At 41.2% G+C, this 17,764-nt stretch overlaps 1 protein-coding gene and 1 long non-coding RNA gene across 2 annotated transcripts; one reads left to right on the forward strand and one right to left on the reverse strand.

Annotated features, from left to right (window-relative positions):
- Positions 1-35: 35 nt before the first annotated feature.
- On the reverse strand, positions 36-11,887 carry LOC138956430 (mucin-2-like). Its single transcript, XM_070327817.1, has 8 exons — positions 11,836-11,887; positions 10,460-10,603; positions 9,185-9,444; positions 8,707-8,773; positions 5,229-5,371; positions 2,501-2,567; positions 785-2,179; positions 36-394 (listed from the first exon to the last, which is right to left on the reverse strand). The coding sequence occupies exons 1-8, from the start codon at positions 11,885-11,887 to the stop codon at positions 36-38; spliced, it is 2,487 nt and encodes an 828-aa protein (XP_070183918.1).
- Positions 11,888-13,946: 2,059 nt separating this feature from the next.
- LOC138958703 (uncharacterized) lies at positions 13,947-17,470 on the forward strand. The gene is made up of 3 exons (XR_011453478.1): positions 13,947-14,104; positions 15,445-15,511; positions 17,265-17,470. It is a non-coding gene; the product is annotated as an uncharacterized lncRNA (long non-coding RNA).
- The last annotated feature ends 294 nt before the right edge of the window (positions 17,471-17,764 follow it).

Consider the following 17,764-nt stretch of genomic DNA (forward strand, 5'->3'; position numbering starts at 1 on the left):
CATTTCTTAAGTGTTTTGCACGTCATTTTCTGGTTTCAAGCTTTGCCGACATCGGAGTTTTCGATATTAGCTGTCTTATAGGTCTGTTCCATAGTGACGTCATCAGTAAGCACCGTTCTGATTGGCTTCTTCATGCGTCGATATGTGACGAAAGCAGCCACGATGATGACGACAGCGACAACGACTCCAAGGACACTTCCGATGATGACGTATGTGTGGTCGTTTTTTTCCGGAGATTCCTGGTGACCGGTCTGAGGTGTAACGGTCGATGATTTTGAAGGAAAGGTGGACTTGGAAATGGATTTGGAAGGACCTGTGCGTTGACTCAACGGTGTCTGTGGTGGAATTGTTTTTGTTGGACCGGGTAGAGAAGCAGTAGATCCACTGATGATCTCTGGTGAGGTTTGAACCGTCGTGCGGAGAGTTGAGCTAAGTTTATTTGAAGTAGACGGCTTGATACTCGGTGTTTTGACTGCCAGCGTTGTTCGATTCGACGTTGGAAGCGTGTGCGTCGTTGTGGCACTTTTTGCTGGCGACGTTTTCCTTGAAGTTATAGAACTTGACGACTTTGCTGCAGACGTGGTCGTTACAGCAGACGATGGAGATGTACCAGAGGGGGTAGAGTTTGTTGAAATGCTTGGGTTGGTTGACAATTTTACTGTTGTGGACGTGAGTGTCGTGGACTTTGTTGGTGTCGTTCTTGTTGTTTTAGATATCGTTGTGGGTGTTGACACTGTTGTTCTCGAGGGCGTTGTTTTTGTGACTGGTGTTGTGTGTATGGTACTTGTAGACGTTCTGGTCGTGGGTTTTCTGGCTGTGGTAGTTGAAGATGCTGTATACTCTGTGGTGGCGTTGGTGGTGATCGGTGATGTGATGGTAGGGGTGGTGGAGGTTGTTGTCGTTGTGGTGGTGGTAGTGGTTTCAACCGTCGTTTCTGATGCTGTAGTGATCGGTGTTGTTGTCGAACTGGGCGTTATTTTCGATTTTGTTGTGGCTGTTGATGTTGTTTCAGGAGCGGTTGTTAATGGAGTTGCAGTTGTTTCTGATGTTGATGCAGTTGTAGAAGATGTTGGAGTTGTGCTTGTTTTGGGGATTGTTGTTGTTGTATTGACTGGTGTTGTCGTTGTTGTTGGAGTCGTGGTTGTAGTGGTTGGTGTTGTTGTTGAAGTTGTGCTTGTTGTTGTAGTGGTTGGTGTTGTCGTTGAAGTTGTGGTTGGTGTCGTTGTTGTTGGAGTTGTGGTTGGTGTCGTTGTTGTTGGAGTTGTGGTTGCTGTGGTTGGTGTTGTCGTTGTTGTTGGAGTTGTGGTTGGTGTTGTCGTTGGAGTTGTGCTTGTTGTTGTAGTGGTTGGTGTTGTTGTTGGAGTTGTGCTTGTTGTTGTAGTGGTTGTTGTTGGAGTTGTGCTTGTTGTTGTTGTGGTTGGTGTTGTTGTTGGAGTTGTGCTTGTTGTTGTGGTTGGTGTTGTGGTTGGAGTTGTGCTTGTTGTTGTTGTGGTTAGTGTTGTTGTTGGAGTTGTGCTTGTTGTTGTAGTGGTTGGTGTTGTCGTTGTTGTTGGAGTTGTGGTTGGTGTTGTCGTTGGAGTTGTGCTTGTTGTTGTAGTGGTTGGTGTTGTTGTTGGAGTTGTGCTTGTTGTTGTAGTGGTTGGTGTTGTTGTTGGAGTTGTGCTTGTTGTTGTAGTGGTTGGTGTTGTGGTTGGAGTTGTGCTTGTTGTTGTTGTGGTTGGTGTTGTTGTTGGAGTTGTGCTTGTTGTTGTGGTTGGTGTTGTGGTTGGAGTTGTGCTTGTTGTTGTTGTGGTTGGTGTTGTTGTTGGAGTTGTGCTTGTTGTTGTGGTTGGTGTTGTGGTTGGAGTTGTGCTTGTTGTTGCGATTGGTGTTGTGGTTGGAGTTGTGCTTGTTGTTGTTGTGGTTAGTGTTGTTGTTGGAGTTGTGCTTGTTGTTGTAGTGGTTGGTGTTGTCGTTGTTGTTGGAGTTGTGGTTGGTGTTGTCGTTGGAGTTGTGCTTGTTGTTTTAGTGGTTGGTGTTGTTGTTGGAGTTGTGCTTGTTGTTGTAGTGGTTGGTGTTGTCGTTGGAGTTGTACTTGTTGTTGTAGTGGTTGGTGTTGTCGTTGTTGTTGGAGTTGTACTTGTTGTTGTAGTGGTTGTTGTTGTCGTTGTTGTTGGAGTTGTGCTTGTTGTTCTTGAGCCTGAAAAGATATTGCAATCATTTGTATGAAATCGAGATTTAGTTCCTATTTAGAGGTTGCCTTCATATGCTGCATAAAAGTAATACATAGCAAAGCACCAAAGCCGCACACACACACACACACACACACACACACACACACACACACACTCATGCGCATTATATCTCTCACTCTTCCCCTTCCCCCCCTCCCCCCCTCTCTCTCTGTCTCTGTCTCTCTCTCTCTCTCTCTCCGTCTCTCTCTCTCTCTCTCTCTCTCTCTCTCTCTCTCTCTCTCTCTCTCTCTCTCTCTCTCTCTCTCTCTCTCTCTCTCTAAACTCACAATGTCTTATGGAAATGTTGTCAATTCCCATGCCGTGTTTCACCGCCACAAGTCCTCTGAACACTACCTGAAAGTCACAAAATTATAAACCTGTATAAATATTATGACTTTCGTAAAAAAAAAAAAAAATATGAAAAAACCTAGTCAAAACAATATTCAGAGAGCGAGACAGACAGACATTCAGACAAACCGACAGACATACCTGAAAACAGAGAACAAGAGATGAGACTGCAGCCCGACAAAAGTGTAGAGAAATGTAGAAACCATTTAAAGGGATACTACTAATCTGAACGTCGCCCAGACCAGGATTAGGAACATCTTGCAACTACAAAGAAATAGGGAATGCTTCATGTCCTACAGGCTAAATATTTCGCCTCTTGCATCCCAATCGCACACAGACGCCGCTTCCATTAGTCTACGTTGTAAAATTGTCCGAGAGCGTGGCCAATCGTGGGCCAACCGTGGGAGGATCTCCATGAGCGTGGTTTGATCGGGGTGGGGTCGGGAAGCTGAACGCTCTCCCCACGCTTGCACAAAAGCCTGGTCGTGCCCAACAGAAAGCGTGGCAAAGTCTTATTAAGAACGTAGCGGGAACGCCATTATCGTACAAGCAGCGTGGTAGCATCGTGGTGAGATCTCTGTGGTCGTGATAAAACCACCATCAGGTCCGTTCATCTTCGAAGGTTGAGTATAATTGGCGTCATAATCCAGCACATGGCAAATACAAACAAACTTCATCAAGACTGCACTGCACCACGACCCGGTGTAACACGAGAAAATTACTCCCACGAGATTTTTACTCCGGAGTAAAAATTTCGTACAAACATGTTACTCCCTTTACGAAACAAGCACTCCCCAATTACACGAGAAAATTACTCCCCACGACACGTGAGTTTCGCGTAAACATTTCGTACACAAATGTTACTCCCCCGACGAATAAAAAAAGGAATAAATTACTTCACCCTAACACGAGCAATTTAACTTCCCATGCCAGGTGTACGAAATTTACACTCCCTCATCCCCTCTTAGTCTTGGTGGTGGAAGGGGTGGAGGGAGGGTAGCGCGACATTCGTTTGCGCGAGATCACATATTGGCATTATCCCTTCGCCCGCATCCCATTTTCGCGTACGAGATTTTTACTGGAAGTAAAAAAAATGAGGAGTAAATATTTCGTGGAGTGAGTAATTTTTTCGTGCCTTGGGGAGTTCTTTTCTCGTACGAAAAATTTACTCGGAGTAAGAATTTCGTACGAAATTTTTACTCCGGAGTAAATTTTTCGTGGAGTAAAAATGTCGTGTTACACCGGCTACGCTTGTTGTGCAGTTCAAAATAAGCGTAGGGAGAGCGTGCAGCTTCCCGATCTAGCAGATCCCAGCCCGACCAAACCACGCTCATGGAGATCCTCTCACGTTTGTCCAACGATTGGCCACGCTCTAGATTTTGACGGCGATATGCCCCGATTTGATCACTTTTTCAGATCGGCGTGATCAGCATGGTCGTAGTAAGGACTGACGTAGCGTTGTGTGACGGGGCCCAAAAGGACTAGATATGGGTTATTCGAGTTTTACGCCCTCACGGCTTTTGATGAGATATACAAGTGTATGCGTGTTCAGATGTTTAGGTGGTATCAACCATCTGCACTTATGGCAGGTTTACAATTCTCAACAGATTCTGCGCTGGTGCACGTGCTTGCTTACACAAGAAGAAAGGTACCTAATTCATGTCCACATTTTGTGAACACTTTATCACACGGCTTTATGGCTACTGCACTTCTCACATCTATGCAGGTGCACGAAAACCTTATAGGTCTTTCAGTCCACTGAATTTCTTGTAAGGAGTCAAAAACTGCAATTTAAAAAAAACACCCAATAATTGTTGTCATTTTCCTGGCGGGACAGCGTAAGGCGGAAACAGCCGAAATAAGCGAAAGTACTTGATCAGGTCATTACGTCTAAAACCTAAATGGAAGTCTATTGGTCTCGACGAGAGAGAGAGTTCTTTCTATCTTGGGTAGTTAACACAAAGACATTGTGTTCGATTACGTAAGAAAATTGTAAAATATGGCATTTGGTTCCCTTTTGGCATGAAGCATACAACCTTTAGCCCCAGAACGTGATCACGGGAAATGTTAATTACACATTGGGCGGGAGATGCGAACTGGCAAACCGCATAAAATTATGTTTGGCTGGCAACACTTAAGGTATGCAGGGATGGCCAAATCTCAAAATTTTAACTCGCCAGCTGGGCGAGTAACTTCAAGAAAGTCACTAGTGCGGCAGAAATTTCGCTGGCCCGGCACATACCACAGTTGATCTGCAGTGTTTATATGGCTTTAAACCCCGATATTACAACCAAAAGGGTCGCATTTGACCAGAACTTTCATTGGTCAGGCGGGCGAGTTGTCAGGCGGTTTCTACTAGCCCGGCGGATTTTTTAATCGCCCCTGGCGACCGGGCGAACGATTTGGCCACCCCTTGTATGTGTAGTCATCTGTGGGAAAGTTGTGCAAATGTTTTGACAGTTTATATTCTTATCTGCGACAAAACAAATTATTGCTTCAACAGTCCGCTAAGCGGACCAGCATCTTTAAACATTGCAAATGCCTTATTACCTGCGTGTCGTTATTGGGACATGGTGGAAACGTAATGTTCGCTGTTTGCCATGACGTCATATGGGTATTGAAGACTACAGGCAGACTCCAGTCACGTCCTCCACATTGTGTCAATACTTTCAGCTCCACGTGATATTTTGAGATGACGTAATCAAACGTCACACACAAGTGCGCGTCAGAGCAGAATGGAGGTGACGTCAGATCCGCTGTCATCTTTCCTGTGTTGTCGCGTGAGCCTTGTAGTGGAATCACGAAATAACCTGAAGAAACGAGAAGTGTAACTAAATTTATAATGAGATATACTGATATAATGATGAATTCACAACGTTACACGGAAAGTATGATTCAGCGTCACACAACACGCAACACAACAACACATGCACAATTCAAACTTTCCCTTTCTCGATCTGTTTGTCCGTCTGTACCCCCCCTCCCCCCTCTCTCTCTCTCTCTCGTTCTCTCTCTCTGACTCTCTCTCTGTCCCTCTCTCTAATCTCTCTCTCTTTCTCTCTCTCCTTCTCTCTCTTTCTCTCTCTCATGTTAGATCGTTGTGTAAAACCATGTCGAGGAAAATATATTTGTTGAACAGAATAAAGCACTTTCTTGATCCACACTCAAGGTTATTATTTTATAATGCATACATACAAACCATCACGGATTATTGTTCGACCATCTGGGACTCAGCCAGTGCAAACATTTTAAAACCACTGTATAGTCTACACAGACGAGCACTAAAATCAGTTCTATTAAAACAATCCAGTCTTGTTTTGGACGATTATAAAAAACTTAAGATTTTGCCCTTAAAAGAAAGATTTAAATCAAATAAAGGCGTGCTCCTTCACAAAATCCTTTCCGGCCATGCACCGAGTGCTTTCATTACAAAATTTAAAGCCAAACCAAGCCGAAAACTCAACGTCCCCATTCCGCGGATAGATCTCTTTAAATCAAGTTTAGCTTATTCTGGCAGCGTTTTGTGGAATTCTCTCCCGGAATCAGTTCGAGTCCCAATAAGTCTCAATACTTTCAAAAAACACCTCTCATTACATTTAATGTCAAATTACGAAAAGTCACAGTGATGGAAGACTTCGTTCTGATTAGTTTCATATTGATCATATCTGTCCATAAAGCATCAGTGTTTCATAACGCAAGAATGTATGTAAAGCCTACAACGTGTATATAGTCATGTGAATAGTTTTTCTGCCTTTTTTTAATTTTCATTTTGTTTATTTTTTTTTACTGTCATGCTTATCTTTTGTAATTGTTTTACGTTTGTATATATATATGTATTTAAGATTAGAATAGTCCCTCTCTGGGCGAAGGCTGGTTGAAAAGAAGCTCGTTTATATTGCTTATGCCACAACCCTCGTAAAATAAAATTTGATTTGATTTGATTTGATTTGATTTGATCTCTCACATTTTATCATTGGATTGGTCCCTTTCATGGGCAAGGGCTGGATGTAAAAAAGCACCTGTTTGCTAAGAACAATAACAGCACTTAATTGTCCATCATAATATTACGTAAAAATGCCATTACCCTCGTTGATAAAGAATTTCTCTTGTCCTGTCTGTCTGTCTGTCCCCCCCCTCCCACCCCAACTATCCCTCTCCCTCTCCCCCCCCCCCTCTCTCTCTCTCTCTCTCTCTCTCTCTCTCTCTCTCTCTTTCTGACCCTCCCTCCCTCGATCTCCCCCCCCCCCCCCCCCCCGCTTGTTCTTACTTCCTCGTGTCGGGATTCCTGAAGCCGCAGTCAGTCTCAACCACATGTTGGTGTTGAAACCATGACTACCATCGTTGTAGCTGCAGAAGCCATTTTGGAAGTTACAGTTGCTGATCTGTAGACATGTTTTCTTTGTTGGTGTAGATAATGCTGTTGTTGTCGTCGGAAACGTCAGCGTCGTTGATGGTATTGTTGTACGTGACTGAACACCTTACAATATCGATCAATCAATCAATTAATGAAACAGTCATTCAATCAATTATCAATCACTAATTCGATTGATCATAATGGGCGAATGACCTGACAAAAATCTATCAAACATTAAGTCTGTTTGAGTGTGTGTATGTGTGTGTGTGTGTGTGTGTGTGTGTGTGTGTGTGTGTGTATGTGTGTGTGTGTGTGTATGTGTGTGAGTGTGTGTGTGTGTGTGTGTGTGTGTGTGTGTGTATGTGTGTATGGGTGTGTGTGTATATGTGTGTGTGTGTGTGTGTGTGTGTAAGGGAGGGAGAGAGAGCGCGCGCGATATTGATCTTTAATACATAAGGCCCAAAAAAAAAAATAGTCTGTTTACGGTAACCCCACCGACCCTATTTTTTTCGCGCGACCCTAGACTTTTTTTTGGCATTTGGGAAAAGAAAAAATTTTTTAAAAAATAACGTAAAAATATGGTTTTTTGGAGAAAAAATAAATAAATAAATAAAAATCCCGACCTACCTACCCTATTTTGTGGGCCTATGTTACCGTAAACAGACCTCTTTTTTTTTGGCCTAAGGATATAGGTTTACGGTCTTGCAACATGCACTTACTAAATCTTAAACCCAAATATAATAATACATCAGTAATACAGTTATTATAATTATGTACTCGTGCACAAGCAAAGCAAAGCAGTTTGTGAGGCAGGTCTAAAGGCCATTTCCTGTTCAATAACACAGACAATGAAGTATTTGTTCTTGTTTGCGTTCTTGTTAAACAGAGAGACAGACAGTCGGACAGACAACCAAAAAGAAACGAAAAAAACAACAAAACAAAAAAACAGACAAACAAACAAGGGTACGTCATACCAAAAGGGAAAGCTAAATTATGCGCGTTAGGAACAGCCAATGCAATAAATGTACACAAATAATCAGCCGGTGTAACACGAGAAAATTACTCCCACGAGATTTTTACTCCGGAGTAAACATTTCGTACGAAAAACTTACTCCCTTTACGAAAAAGGCACTCCCCAATTACACGAGAAAATTACTCCCCACGACAGGTGAGTTCCGAGTAAACATTTCGTACACCAATATTACTCCCCTGACGAATAAAAAACGAATAAATTACTTCACCCCAACACGAGCAATTTAACTTCCCATGCCAGGTGTACGAAATTTATACTCCCTGTCCCCTGTTAGTCTTGGTGGTGGAAGGAGGGTAGCGCGACATTCGTGTGCGCGAGATCACTTATTGGCATTATCCCTTCGCCCGCATCCCATTTTTGCGTACGAGATTTTTACTGGAAGTAAAAAAAATGGGGAGTAAAAATTTCGTGGAGGGAGTAATTTTTTCGTGCCTTGGGGAGTTCTTTTCTCGTACGAAAAGTGTACTCGGAGTAAGAATTTCGTACGAAATATTTACTCCGGAGTAAATTTTTCGTGGAGTAAAAATTTCGTGTTACACCGGCCTATGTTAAAGGGCAAAGATGGCTTTACATGCAAACTTAAATAAAATTAAAAAAAAAAGAGTTAACAGAAATGTGTCGGTGGTACGTCTGGAAACGAATCTGCAGGTTTTCATTTCTCTACATTTTCCAGAAGCTTGTATGTCATTTTCACAGAATAAATTCGTCCATGATGGGTCAACCTTAAACGATGAAAACCAGCTGTTATCTTTACTCACAAGGCTGAATCTTAATATTGTCCACTGCCGCGCTGTGTCGCACCGCCACTGAGCCTCGAAATACCACCTGCAAACAAAACGATTTGATATTTCAATGTCAGAAAAGGCACAAAGTGTCAACTGTAAAATCGAAGAATCCAACTATAATTGATCCCACGAAAAGCGCTGTCTAAGAGATGTATTGGTAGAAAGTATAATCTTCATTTGTTGTTGCACTAACCTTTCAAACATCATTTTCCTAAAATTGCGTATTAAATAACCGGTGCGTGTGATCAAGTAAAACGTGTACACTTCTACGAAAGACAAAGACCGTTGAAACCAATTTTGACTTTTGAAACTGTTAGTTTTGATATTTCGACCAGCTTAAAAATGTTTCCTTGAGGTTAAGACGGTATGTAAATTCACTGCCGGTGTTGCGACATAATGTTCACAGATCACACACTTGAACCCCTTTCAATCAGTCACGATCAATTCATACCCTCGTGTCAGAAGAACCGCATGACGGCAAAGTGACGTTTGCAGTTTTCCATGACGTCATGCGAGTGTTGAAGACTGCAGCTTTACCCCAGTCCTGTCCTAGGCATTGCGTCAGAACGCGTAATTCCACGTTGAATTTGGTGATGACGTAATCAAACGTCACACACAAAGGCGCGTCAGAACAGAGTGGCGGTGACGTCATATCCACTGTTATCTTTCCCGAGGTCTCACGAGATCCACCGAAGGGGAAAACAAAGAAGCCTGCAGGCGGAAAAAAAGAAATAACATTATCTGGCGCTGGATTTTTTTTAAAGAGTTTTCTTCTTCTAAAAGTCTAAATCCAGCAACAATCCAGCGTTACGCTCACCGTACTAGCTTAAACTAAGACTTAGATTCTCTCCTAAAACCTTATTTTGCAACGTAAACAAACAAACAAACATTACAAACAAACAAACAAAACCCAGTCAAATCAAGTCAAAGCCCGCACGACCAACTGGTTGAAGATCTACTTTCTGGTATTTCCATATTGGTACTCGTACTATACCAGAAATTAATGCTTAGTTCAAACACTGCAAACCAGTGGTTTATATCAATTGCGCAAACGAAAAAAATTCAATATGGGAAACAGAGAATAATTACAAAGTACAAAACAGGTGTGACGGTGACGACGACGGCTGTGGTGGCGATAGTATCGATGTATACCGAAGGCGGAAAACACATTTCTCGTTGGAAAAACCGAAATGGTTGAAAAAGTCGATAAGCCAAAGCGTAATAAAGAGCATTGAACTGCGAGATGTGATCATATCTCACTTCAGTCATGATTATATATACGTAAAATATTGGTGTTCAAGGTTAACATTTGACTCTTCTGATTATTTTCCGAGGGCATGGTGCAGAAAGAGAGAAGGGACAGTGAAATAATAACATGACAAACATACTAATAAGTACACTTACATAGCAGATCCTTTAAAGTATCAAAACGTTTATAACTCTGTTTGGATCCCTGGCTCTGTCTGTCTGTCTGTCTGTCTGTCTGTCTATCAGTCTGTCTGTCCGTCTGTCTGTATGTCTGTTTTTCTGTCTGTCTGTCTGTCTGTCTGTCTCTCTCTCTCTCTCTCTCTCTCTCTCTCTCTCTTTCTCTTTCTCCCTCAATACATATCTCCCTCTCTCTTTCTCTCGCTCTCTCTCTATGCCCTCCCCCCCCCCCCCCCGTGCACTCCCTCCTACCTCCACCCCCTTCCGCCACCTCCCCCTCCCTCATTATACAGCAACTTACTTCCATGTTTGGGAATTCCATACGCCTTGCTCTGTCGCATCCACGTGTTGGTGTTACGCCCGTGACCGCCATCGGTGAAGGCACAGAAGTAACTCTGGAAGTCACAGCTAGTCCTTTCCTCGCACGTATCGCGTGTCTCTGCAACTGTTAGAATAAAACAAAGCGCACCAATAATATGCCCTAGAATAAACTTTTACTGAGCCTGGGCCACCCACAGACCCATTTTAACCAGCTCTACTTAAAACTCCACCCGCTGAACTTAAAACGTCCAAAAGGACCCAGTTCACGACTCGGAAGAAGTAAGAAGAAGAAGAATGGTAGTTATTGGAACGTTGAATTCATGACAAAACAAAGCATTCACGAGGACGTCAACCTAACGGTCTTTGAAGTCAAAAGACAGACAAACACGTATGAGACCATCCTTCGCGCCAGAGGCTGAGCACCAGCAACGATTTTCAAGAGCTCTACGTTTATCATGTGTGCCATACGTGTTTGTCTAGTCTGTCTGTCATCTTTAAGACCATTGGGTCGACTTACTCGTCAACATTTTGTTTTGTCGTAAACTAAACTTTCCTTTAACTTACCATTCCTGTTTTTTTCATTCTGAATTTTGGAACGTTAACAGTCCATCTGTTTTGGGGTTTCTGTGACTGTAATGACGGAAACACACAGACAGCAGCTCTTCAATAGATTAAAGGCACAGTCTTCCCTGAGAAACAGCTCGACTCACCATTTCACATCTGGCCACAAGGCTTTTACGTGGACTAAGACCATCTCTCAACTTAGACACATACCACAAATCAACATCCCAAATGTTTTTTTTGTGCAGTCAGATTTTTTGGGGTGTGCATCAATTTCACAGATTGGCATTAGAAATCAAGTTCTCAAAGAGTACAGCTCTGCACGAAAAGCAACCAGACTTTTAATGTTGGTATGTGTCCAAGTAAAGGCGTTGTCTTATCCGATGCACAAAAAAAACAAAAACAACCTGGCCAGATGTGAGATGATGATTCGAATCGTTTACATCGAAAGGACAGTGACTTTGTTTTTGTGTGTGCACATGATTTCATGCACGAAATTGTGAATAAAAATGCAACAATAGTAAAAGTTTATTTCTCAATTGATTGATTGATTGATTGATTGATTGATTGATTGATTGATGAATTGATAGATAGATGAATTGATTGATTGACTGATTGGTTGATCGATTGATCGATTATTTGTACTGCAATGTAATGTACATTTATTTTTGTTTTAGAGCAAAGAGATACACAAACGGAGGTCTGCATCTGTTGATGGCACAATCTGACTAAAGTGCATATGAAAGTTGCTGTATAAAATAAACTGTTCAGATGTTTAGTTGATGCAAGTCTTACCTGAAGAAATGCCTACAATGAGCAGTGTCAGGACATGCCCACTTTGCATCATGGTCACGTGTCTCTCACCCCAGTTTAACAAAAATTCACAAAATACATCCGACACAGCTCTTCAGGAACGTAGAAAAACAAGAAATCACACAGCACTTATTCCAAATTGTCTTCAGATAAAGGATTACAGAGATCATACCACACTATGTCCAAAACATCTGAGGTAAAAGGTTATCAACCGTGTTGGATAAAGATAACGGTCAAGGTTTATTATCAGTAGCTCATCATACGATGGTCAGCCCATCTCCATTGGTCAATGGCTTGAGAGGATGATCATTGTTATCTGTCCATCTCTTCAGCCGGGCCTAATCAATTCCTTTGTCTTTGGCAATTAGACATTAACAAAATAAAGCTTTCATGTGTGTTTGGAGTTACACCGGTTATCACAACACTTGCGCGGGAATTTAATTATTATTAAATCTACTGATGAAACTTCGTTGATTCTATTGTGGAAATGAAAACATAAACAAATCAAATGACGACACCTGAAGAAGAGTGATGGAAGAACAATATAGAACGCAAATATAGTTACTTTGTAGGTAAATTGGAAAAACAAACGACCGGTTTGTACCAAGTTTTGAAACTACACCCATAGCATGAAACAGAAACAAACATGACATTAAACGGGTAAAAGTGATAAGACATTTCTGAAACCAGTGTCACATCTAAGGTTCGGTATCCCTTTACAAAATATGAATACCCCTTAACGCGCTAAATGTTGACATGTGGTGTTACCCCTACTCTCTACCTTTTTATTATTATTTTTTTTTTTTTTACTGAAAACGTGCTTATAGACTACGCCTGAGAAACAATGATTAAAAGGGACATGATAGTTTTTATGTTTTTATGTTTTAAGATTCTGAATTTTGGAACGTTGGCAGTTTCTTTGGTTTTGGATTTTTTTTATGTTTTAAGTTCAAGCATTACTAAGGAGAGGAAAAAAAGAAAAGGAAGCGCTAAGCCCTTATTTATAAGATGATATATGACACCTGAGTATTGGGTACCCGGCTTTTGCACAAGCATCACCACGAATGAATTAGTAAAATTGAAAAGAAAAACATATTCTATTTTCAAGCTTTCAAACTGGGTTTCAGGCAGTTCTTTATCAATGATGACTATCTTTTAATTTTGGATACGTCAGTTGGGTGAAAGACCAGTAGTTTGGTCTGAATCGCTCTACACAGACAGACAGACAGACAGACAGACAGACAGACAGACAGACAGACAGACAGACAGACACACACACACACACAGACACACACACACACACACCACAACCCTCGTCTTTTAATTTTGGATACGTCAGTTGGGTGAAAGACCAGTAGTTTGGTCTGAATCGCTCTACACAGACAGACAGACAGACAGACAGACAGACAGACAGACACACACACACACACACACACATACGCTCACACACACACACACACACACACACACACACACACATACACACACCACAACCCTCGTCTCGATTCCCCCCTCTACGTTAAAACATTTAGTCAAAAGTTGACTTGACTAAATGTAAAAACGAAAGAAATTTATGTGGAGAAATGGTTTCCATTGTTTGAGTGTAAGGGCGGCTGTGATAAAACAGGGTACATGTGTCCATCTATCTAGTCAGCCCATGTCCTTACATTAAATTTGGTACATGATGAAAATTTCTCTGTTGAAATATGTGTCAAAAATTTGATGTGTTAAATGTATATTATTTGACTGATGATATACATCAAGATGGTGCCTTTCAATAATGCAGTCGCTGAGTGAAATCACTCAGCGACAATACCATCACCAATGTGTTTGCGTTTGTTCATAGCATGAGTGTGGAAGGCGGTTAATTCCTGGTGGAGTAGACAGGGGAGGCAGTTCCTGAACAAACCTTTAAATGTAGTCATGTATGACAGAAACCAGGGAGGAACATAAATTAATCTATGGGAGACCATAAAGTCAAATCTACTGAACATGATTATACCATGGCCCTGTTCTTGTAAATCCTTGATTATACCAACGCTTCTCACGTCATAAAGAAATTGCAACATGATTTGCTACAGTGTTGCCAGATCACAATCTTTCTCCATGTCAGAGAAAATTGCAAAAAGAAAAGTCACGTATGTTCAGTTCGCTTCGTTCGAAACACAAGACAACATGTGGAAACTAACTGTGCTGCTTCTGTGCTTCGTGTTCGTGTCTGTCGACATTTCGCCTGTACAGGGAAAACCAGGTAGGTTTTGTTTTTGACGAAGAAAGAATGTTCGCTTGTTCATCAATTACTTCTTCTTCTTTTTACATTTAGTCAAGTTTTGACTAAATGTTTTAACATAGAGGGGCAATCGAGACGAGGGTCGTGGTGTATGTGTGTGTGTGTGTGTGTGTGTGTGTGTGTGTGTGTGTGTGTGTGTGTGTGTAGAGCGATTCAGAGTAAACTACTGGACCGATCTTTATGAAATTTGACATGAGAGTTCCTGGGTATGATAACCCCGGACGTTTTTTTCATTTTTTTGATAAATGTCTTTGATGACGTCATATCCGGCTTTTTGTAAAAGTTGAGGCGGCACTGTCACACCCTCATTTTTCAATCAAATTGATTGACATTTTGGCCAAGCAATCTTCGACGAAGGTCGGACGTCGGTATTGCATTTCAGCTTGGTGGCTTAAAAATTAATTAATGACTTTGGTCATTAAACATCTGAAAATTTTAATTTTTTTTTTATAAAACGATCCAAATTTACGTTTATCTTATTCTTCATCATTTTCTGATTCCAAAAACATATATAAATATGTTATATTTGGATTAAAAACAAGCTCTGAAAATTAAAAAAATTAAAAACTATGATCAAAATTACATTTTCGAAATCAATTTAAAAACACTTTCATCTTATTCCTTGTCGGTTCCTGATTGCAAAAACCATATAGATATGATATGTTTGGATTAAAAACACGCTCAGAAAGTTAAAACGAAGAGAGGTACAGTAAAGCGTGCTATGAAGCACAGCGCAACCGCTACCGCGCCAAACAGGCTCGTCACTTTCACTGCCTTTTGCACTAGCGGCGGACTACGTTCAGTTTCATTCTGTGAGTTCCACAGCTTGACTAAATGTAGTAATTTCGCCTTACGCGACTTGTTCTTCTTCTTCTTCTTTTCTGTCTCTGTATTTGTCTTTCTTTCATACTTGTAAGACCACCACCGCCAGGCGGTAAATCTATGTAAATAGAATGTTGTGGATCTTTCTAGTGAAATTTGAAACTGTTAAGCTTAGTGATTGAGATGTTCTTTATGTTTTAAACCGCCTGTCACTGCGAGGCAATTTTCCTTGTTTTTAAAAGGACATAAAAATCCTTGAGTCTTGAGTCCTTTCATTGATTTTTTGAATATTTTTGTTATTCATCTATTCGTTTATTTGCAGATGAAATAAGTGGGTTTTTTATTGATAGATTTATTGATTAATCGATTTACTGATTGATTGAATATTCGATTGACTGATCGATCGATCGATTGATTGACAGATTGATTGGTTGATCAAACAAACGATTATTAATCTATTTATGCACTATGCTGTGCAGGACGATGTGATTGTGAGTATGAACCATGCGAGAGGGAATTCTGTTCCCGCTCAGATGTCATGTGCAGGTAAACTATGTTGGAGCTTCCCGTTGTTTTTAGATACCCTTTGCAAAGACAACACAATTTGTTTAGCTACCCGTTGTTTTTAGATACCCTTTGCAAAGACAACACAATTTGTTTAGCTACCCGTTGTTTTTAGATACCCTTTGCAAAGACAACACAATTTGTTTAAACGAACAAATAAAACCAAACTGAAAATTAGAATATTGTAGAGAATTGTGTGTGTGTGTGTGTGTCACTGTGTGTGTGTGTGTGTGTGTGTGTGTGTGTCACTGTGTGTGTGTGTGTGTGTGTGTGTGTGTGTGTATTTGTGTGTGTGTGTGTGAGTGTGTGTGTGGTGTGTGAATAGAATAGAATAGAATAGAATAGAATAATGTTTATTGTCATGAACCAGTAAAGTTATTGACACAACAAACAACAAATAATGCATTATACTATGCTAAAACAATCCGTAACTTGAACTTCGTCTTCTAAAAATAAGTTACTTGGATTTTTGTTAGCATATTTCATATTGATATGTGAAGCATCTTCTTTAAATTCATCCCTTAATTTAACATATTTATTGCATTTATCTAGAAAATGTATTTCATCTTCTATGACATTGCATTCATGTGTATATGTGTGTGTGTGTGTGTGTGTGTGTGTGTCTGTGTGTATGTGTGTGTTTGCGCGCGCGCGCGTGTGTATGTGTGTGTGTGTGCGCGTGTGAGTGTGTGTGTGTGTGTGTGTGTGTGTGAGTGTGTGTGTATGTGTGTGTGTGTGTGTGTGTGTGTGTGTGTGTGTGTGTGTGTGTGTGTGTGTGTGTGATTCTGTCTGTCTGTTGGTGCATTTGTATGTGCGTGTATGATGTTTTGATGCATCACGAGACTGCAGTGGCAAAAGTATGAACTCAACGGCATGATTGCAATGCAACCTCCTGACATTATTAACTCGCATGATATGTCCGTAAAGCGATCGGAATTTTAAAACTACTAGAACAACATTCTTGACACCATTGCAACAAAATTGGGGGAATGGCGTTACATGGTACTATACCCTATGCACCGTTTTTGACGAAAAGTAGGGGGTGGGCGTTTGCTCGTTGCTGGGCGCTTACAAGACACTTTACGGTACAGACCTGCTAGTGCCTTATTCCCCTGTGTGTGTACACGCAAACACAATGCCAAGTACGCACGGTAAAGATCCTGTAATCCATGTCAGAGTTGGGAACAACAACAACAACAGCAAGAACAACAACTTCAAACAACAACAACAACAACAACAACAACAAGAGGAAGATGATGAAGAACAAGATCCAAAAAAAGAACAATAATAAGTAGAAGAAGAAGATTTGTGACCCTCCACCACGAAATGAGTCGCATGTCACCTCGCGCGGTTCTGCGCTAGGTTAATATAAGTCCGGGGAGTGTCTGGTAACAGTGTGAGGGTCACCTTAGTCACAGGCTTATAACTCAAACAGTTTTCGCTCTTTTCTAAAACGGGTTTCACCACTGGATAGAGCATAAAAAACTCTTTAGGAAAATGTAAAAATATGAAAATCATGCAAAGGTGACATGCGACTCATTTCGTGGTAGAGGGTCACATTTATCCTTAGATGAGAATTTCATTCAGACATTGCAAAGTGTTGTTTCCTTCATGTTAAGAAGAACAATAATAAGAAGAAGAAGATGAAGAACAAGAAGAAAAGAAGAAAATATATTCTCAGATGAGAATTTCACACAGACAGTCTAAGGACGGTGTTGTTTTCTTCCTGTTCCAGGAACAACTGCTGTCGCGCAGAGTACTTCACGGCAGATGGCGCTATCGTCACCGACTGTTTGAGATCCGCTGCTTGAGTTCCAGTCCGCTTCCATTCTCTTTTGACACCATGCGATTCTTTCGGGAAAGCTCACATTTTTCACTGACGCCAACCACATTTCATTCGTTAGTTTGACATGTTATTGCAATAAAAATCAGTGTTCCTTACCAGTCCTGAGCTGCATAGAATATGTATGCCGACCTACGAGCTTGTGTGTGTGTGTGTGTGTGTGTGTGTGTGTGTGTGTGTGTGTGTGTGTGTGTGTGTGTGTGTGTGTGTGTGTGTGTGTGTGTGTGTGTGCTTGTCCGATTGTGTGTGTGTGTGCGTGTATGTTTGTGTGTGCTTGTCCGAGTGTGTGTGTGTGTGTGGACGTCGTGCGAGTGTGTGTGCTTGTGTTTCTGTCTGTCGGTCTGTCTGTCTGTTGGTGTATTTGTGACTGAAGCTCTGGTGCTGAATGTTCC

The sequence above is a fragment of the Littorina saxatilis genome, linkage group LG1, assembly GCF_037325665.1.
Source record: "Littorina saxatilis isolate snail1 linkage group LG1, US_GU_Lsax_2.0, whole genome shotgun sequence".
Lineage (NCBI taxonomy): Eukaryota > Metazoa > Mollusca > Gastropoda > Littorinimorpha > Littorinidae > Littorina > Littorina saxatilis.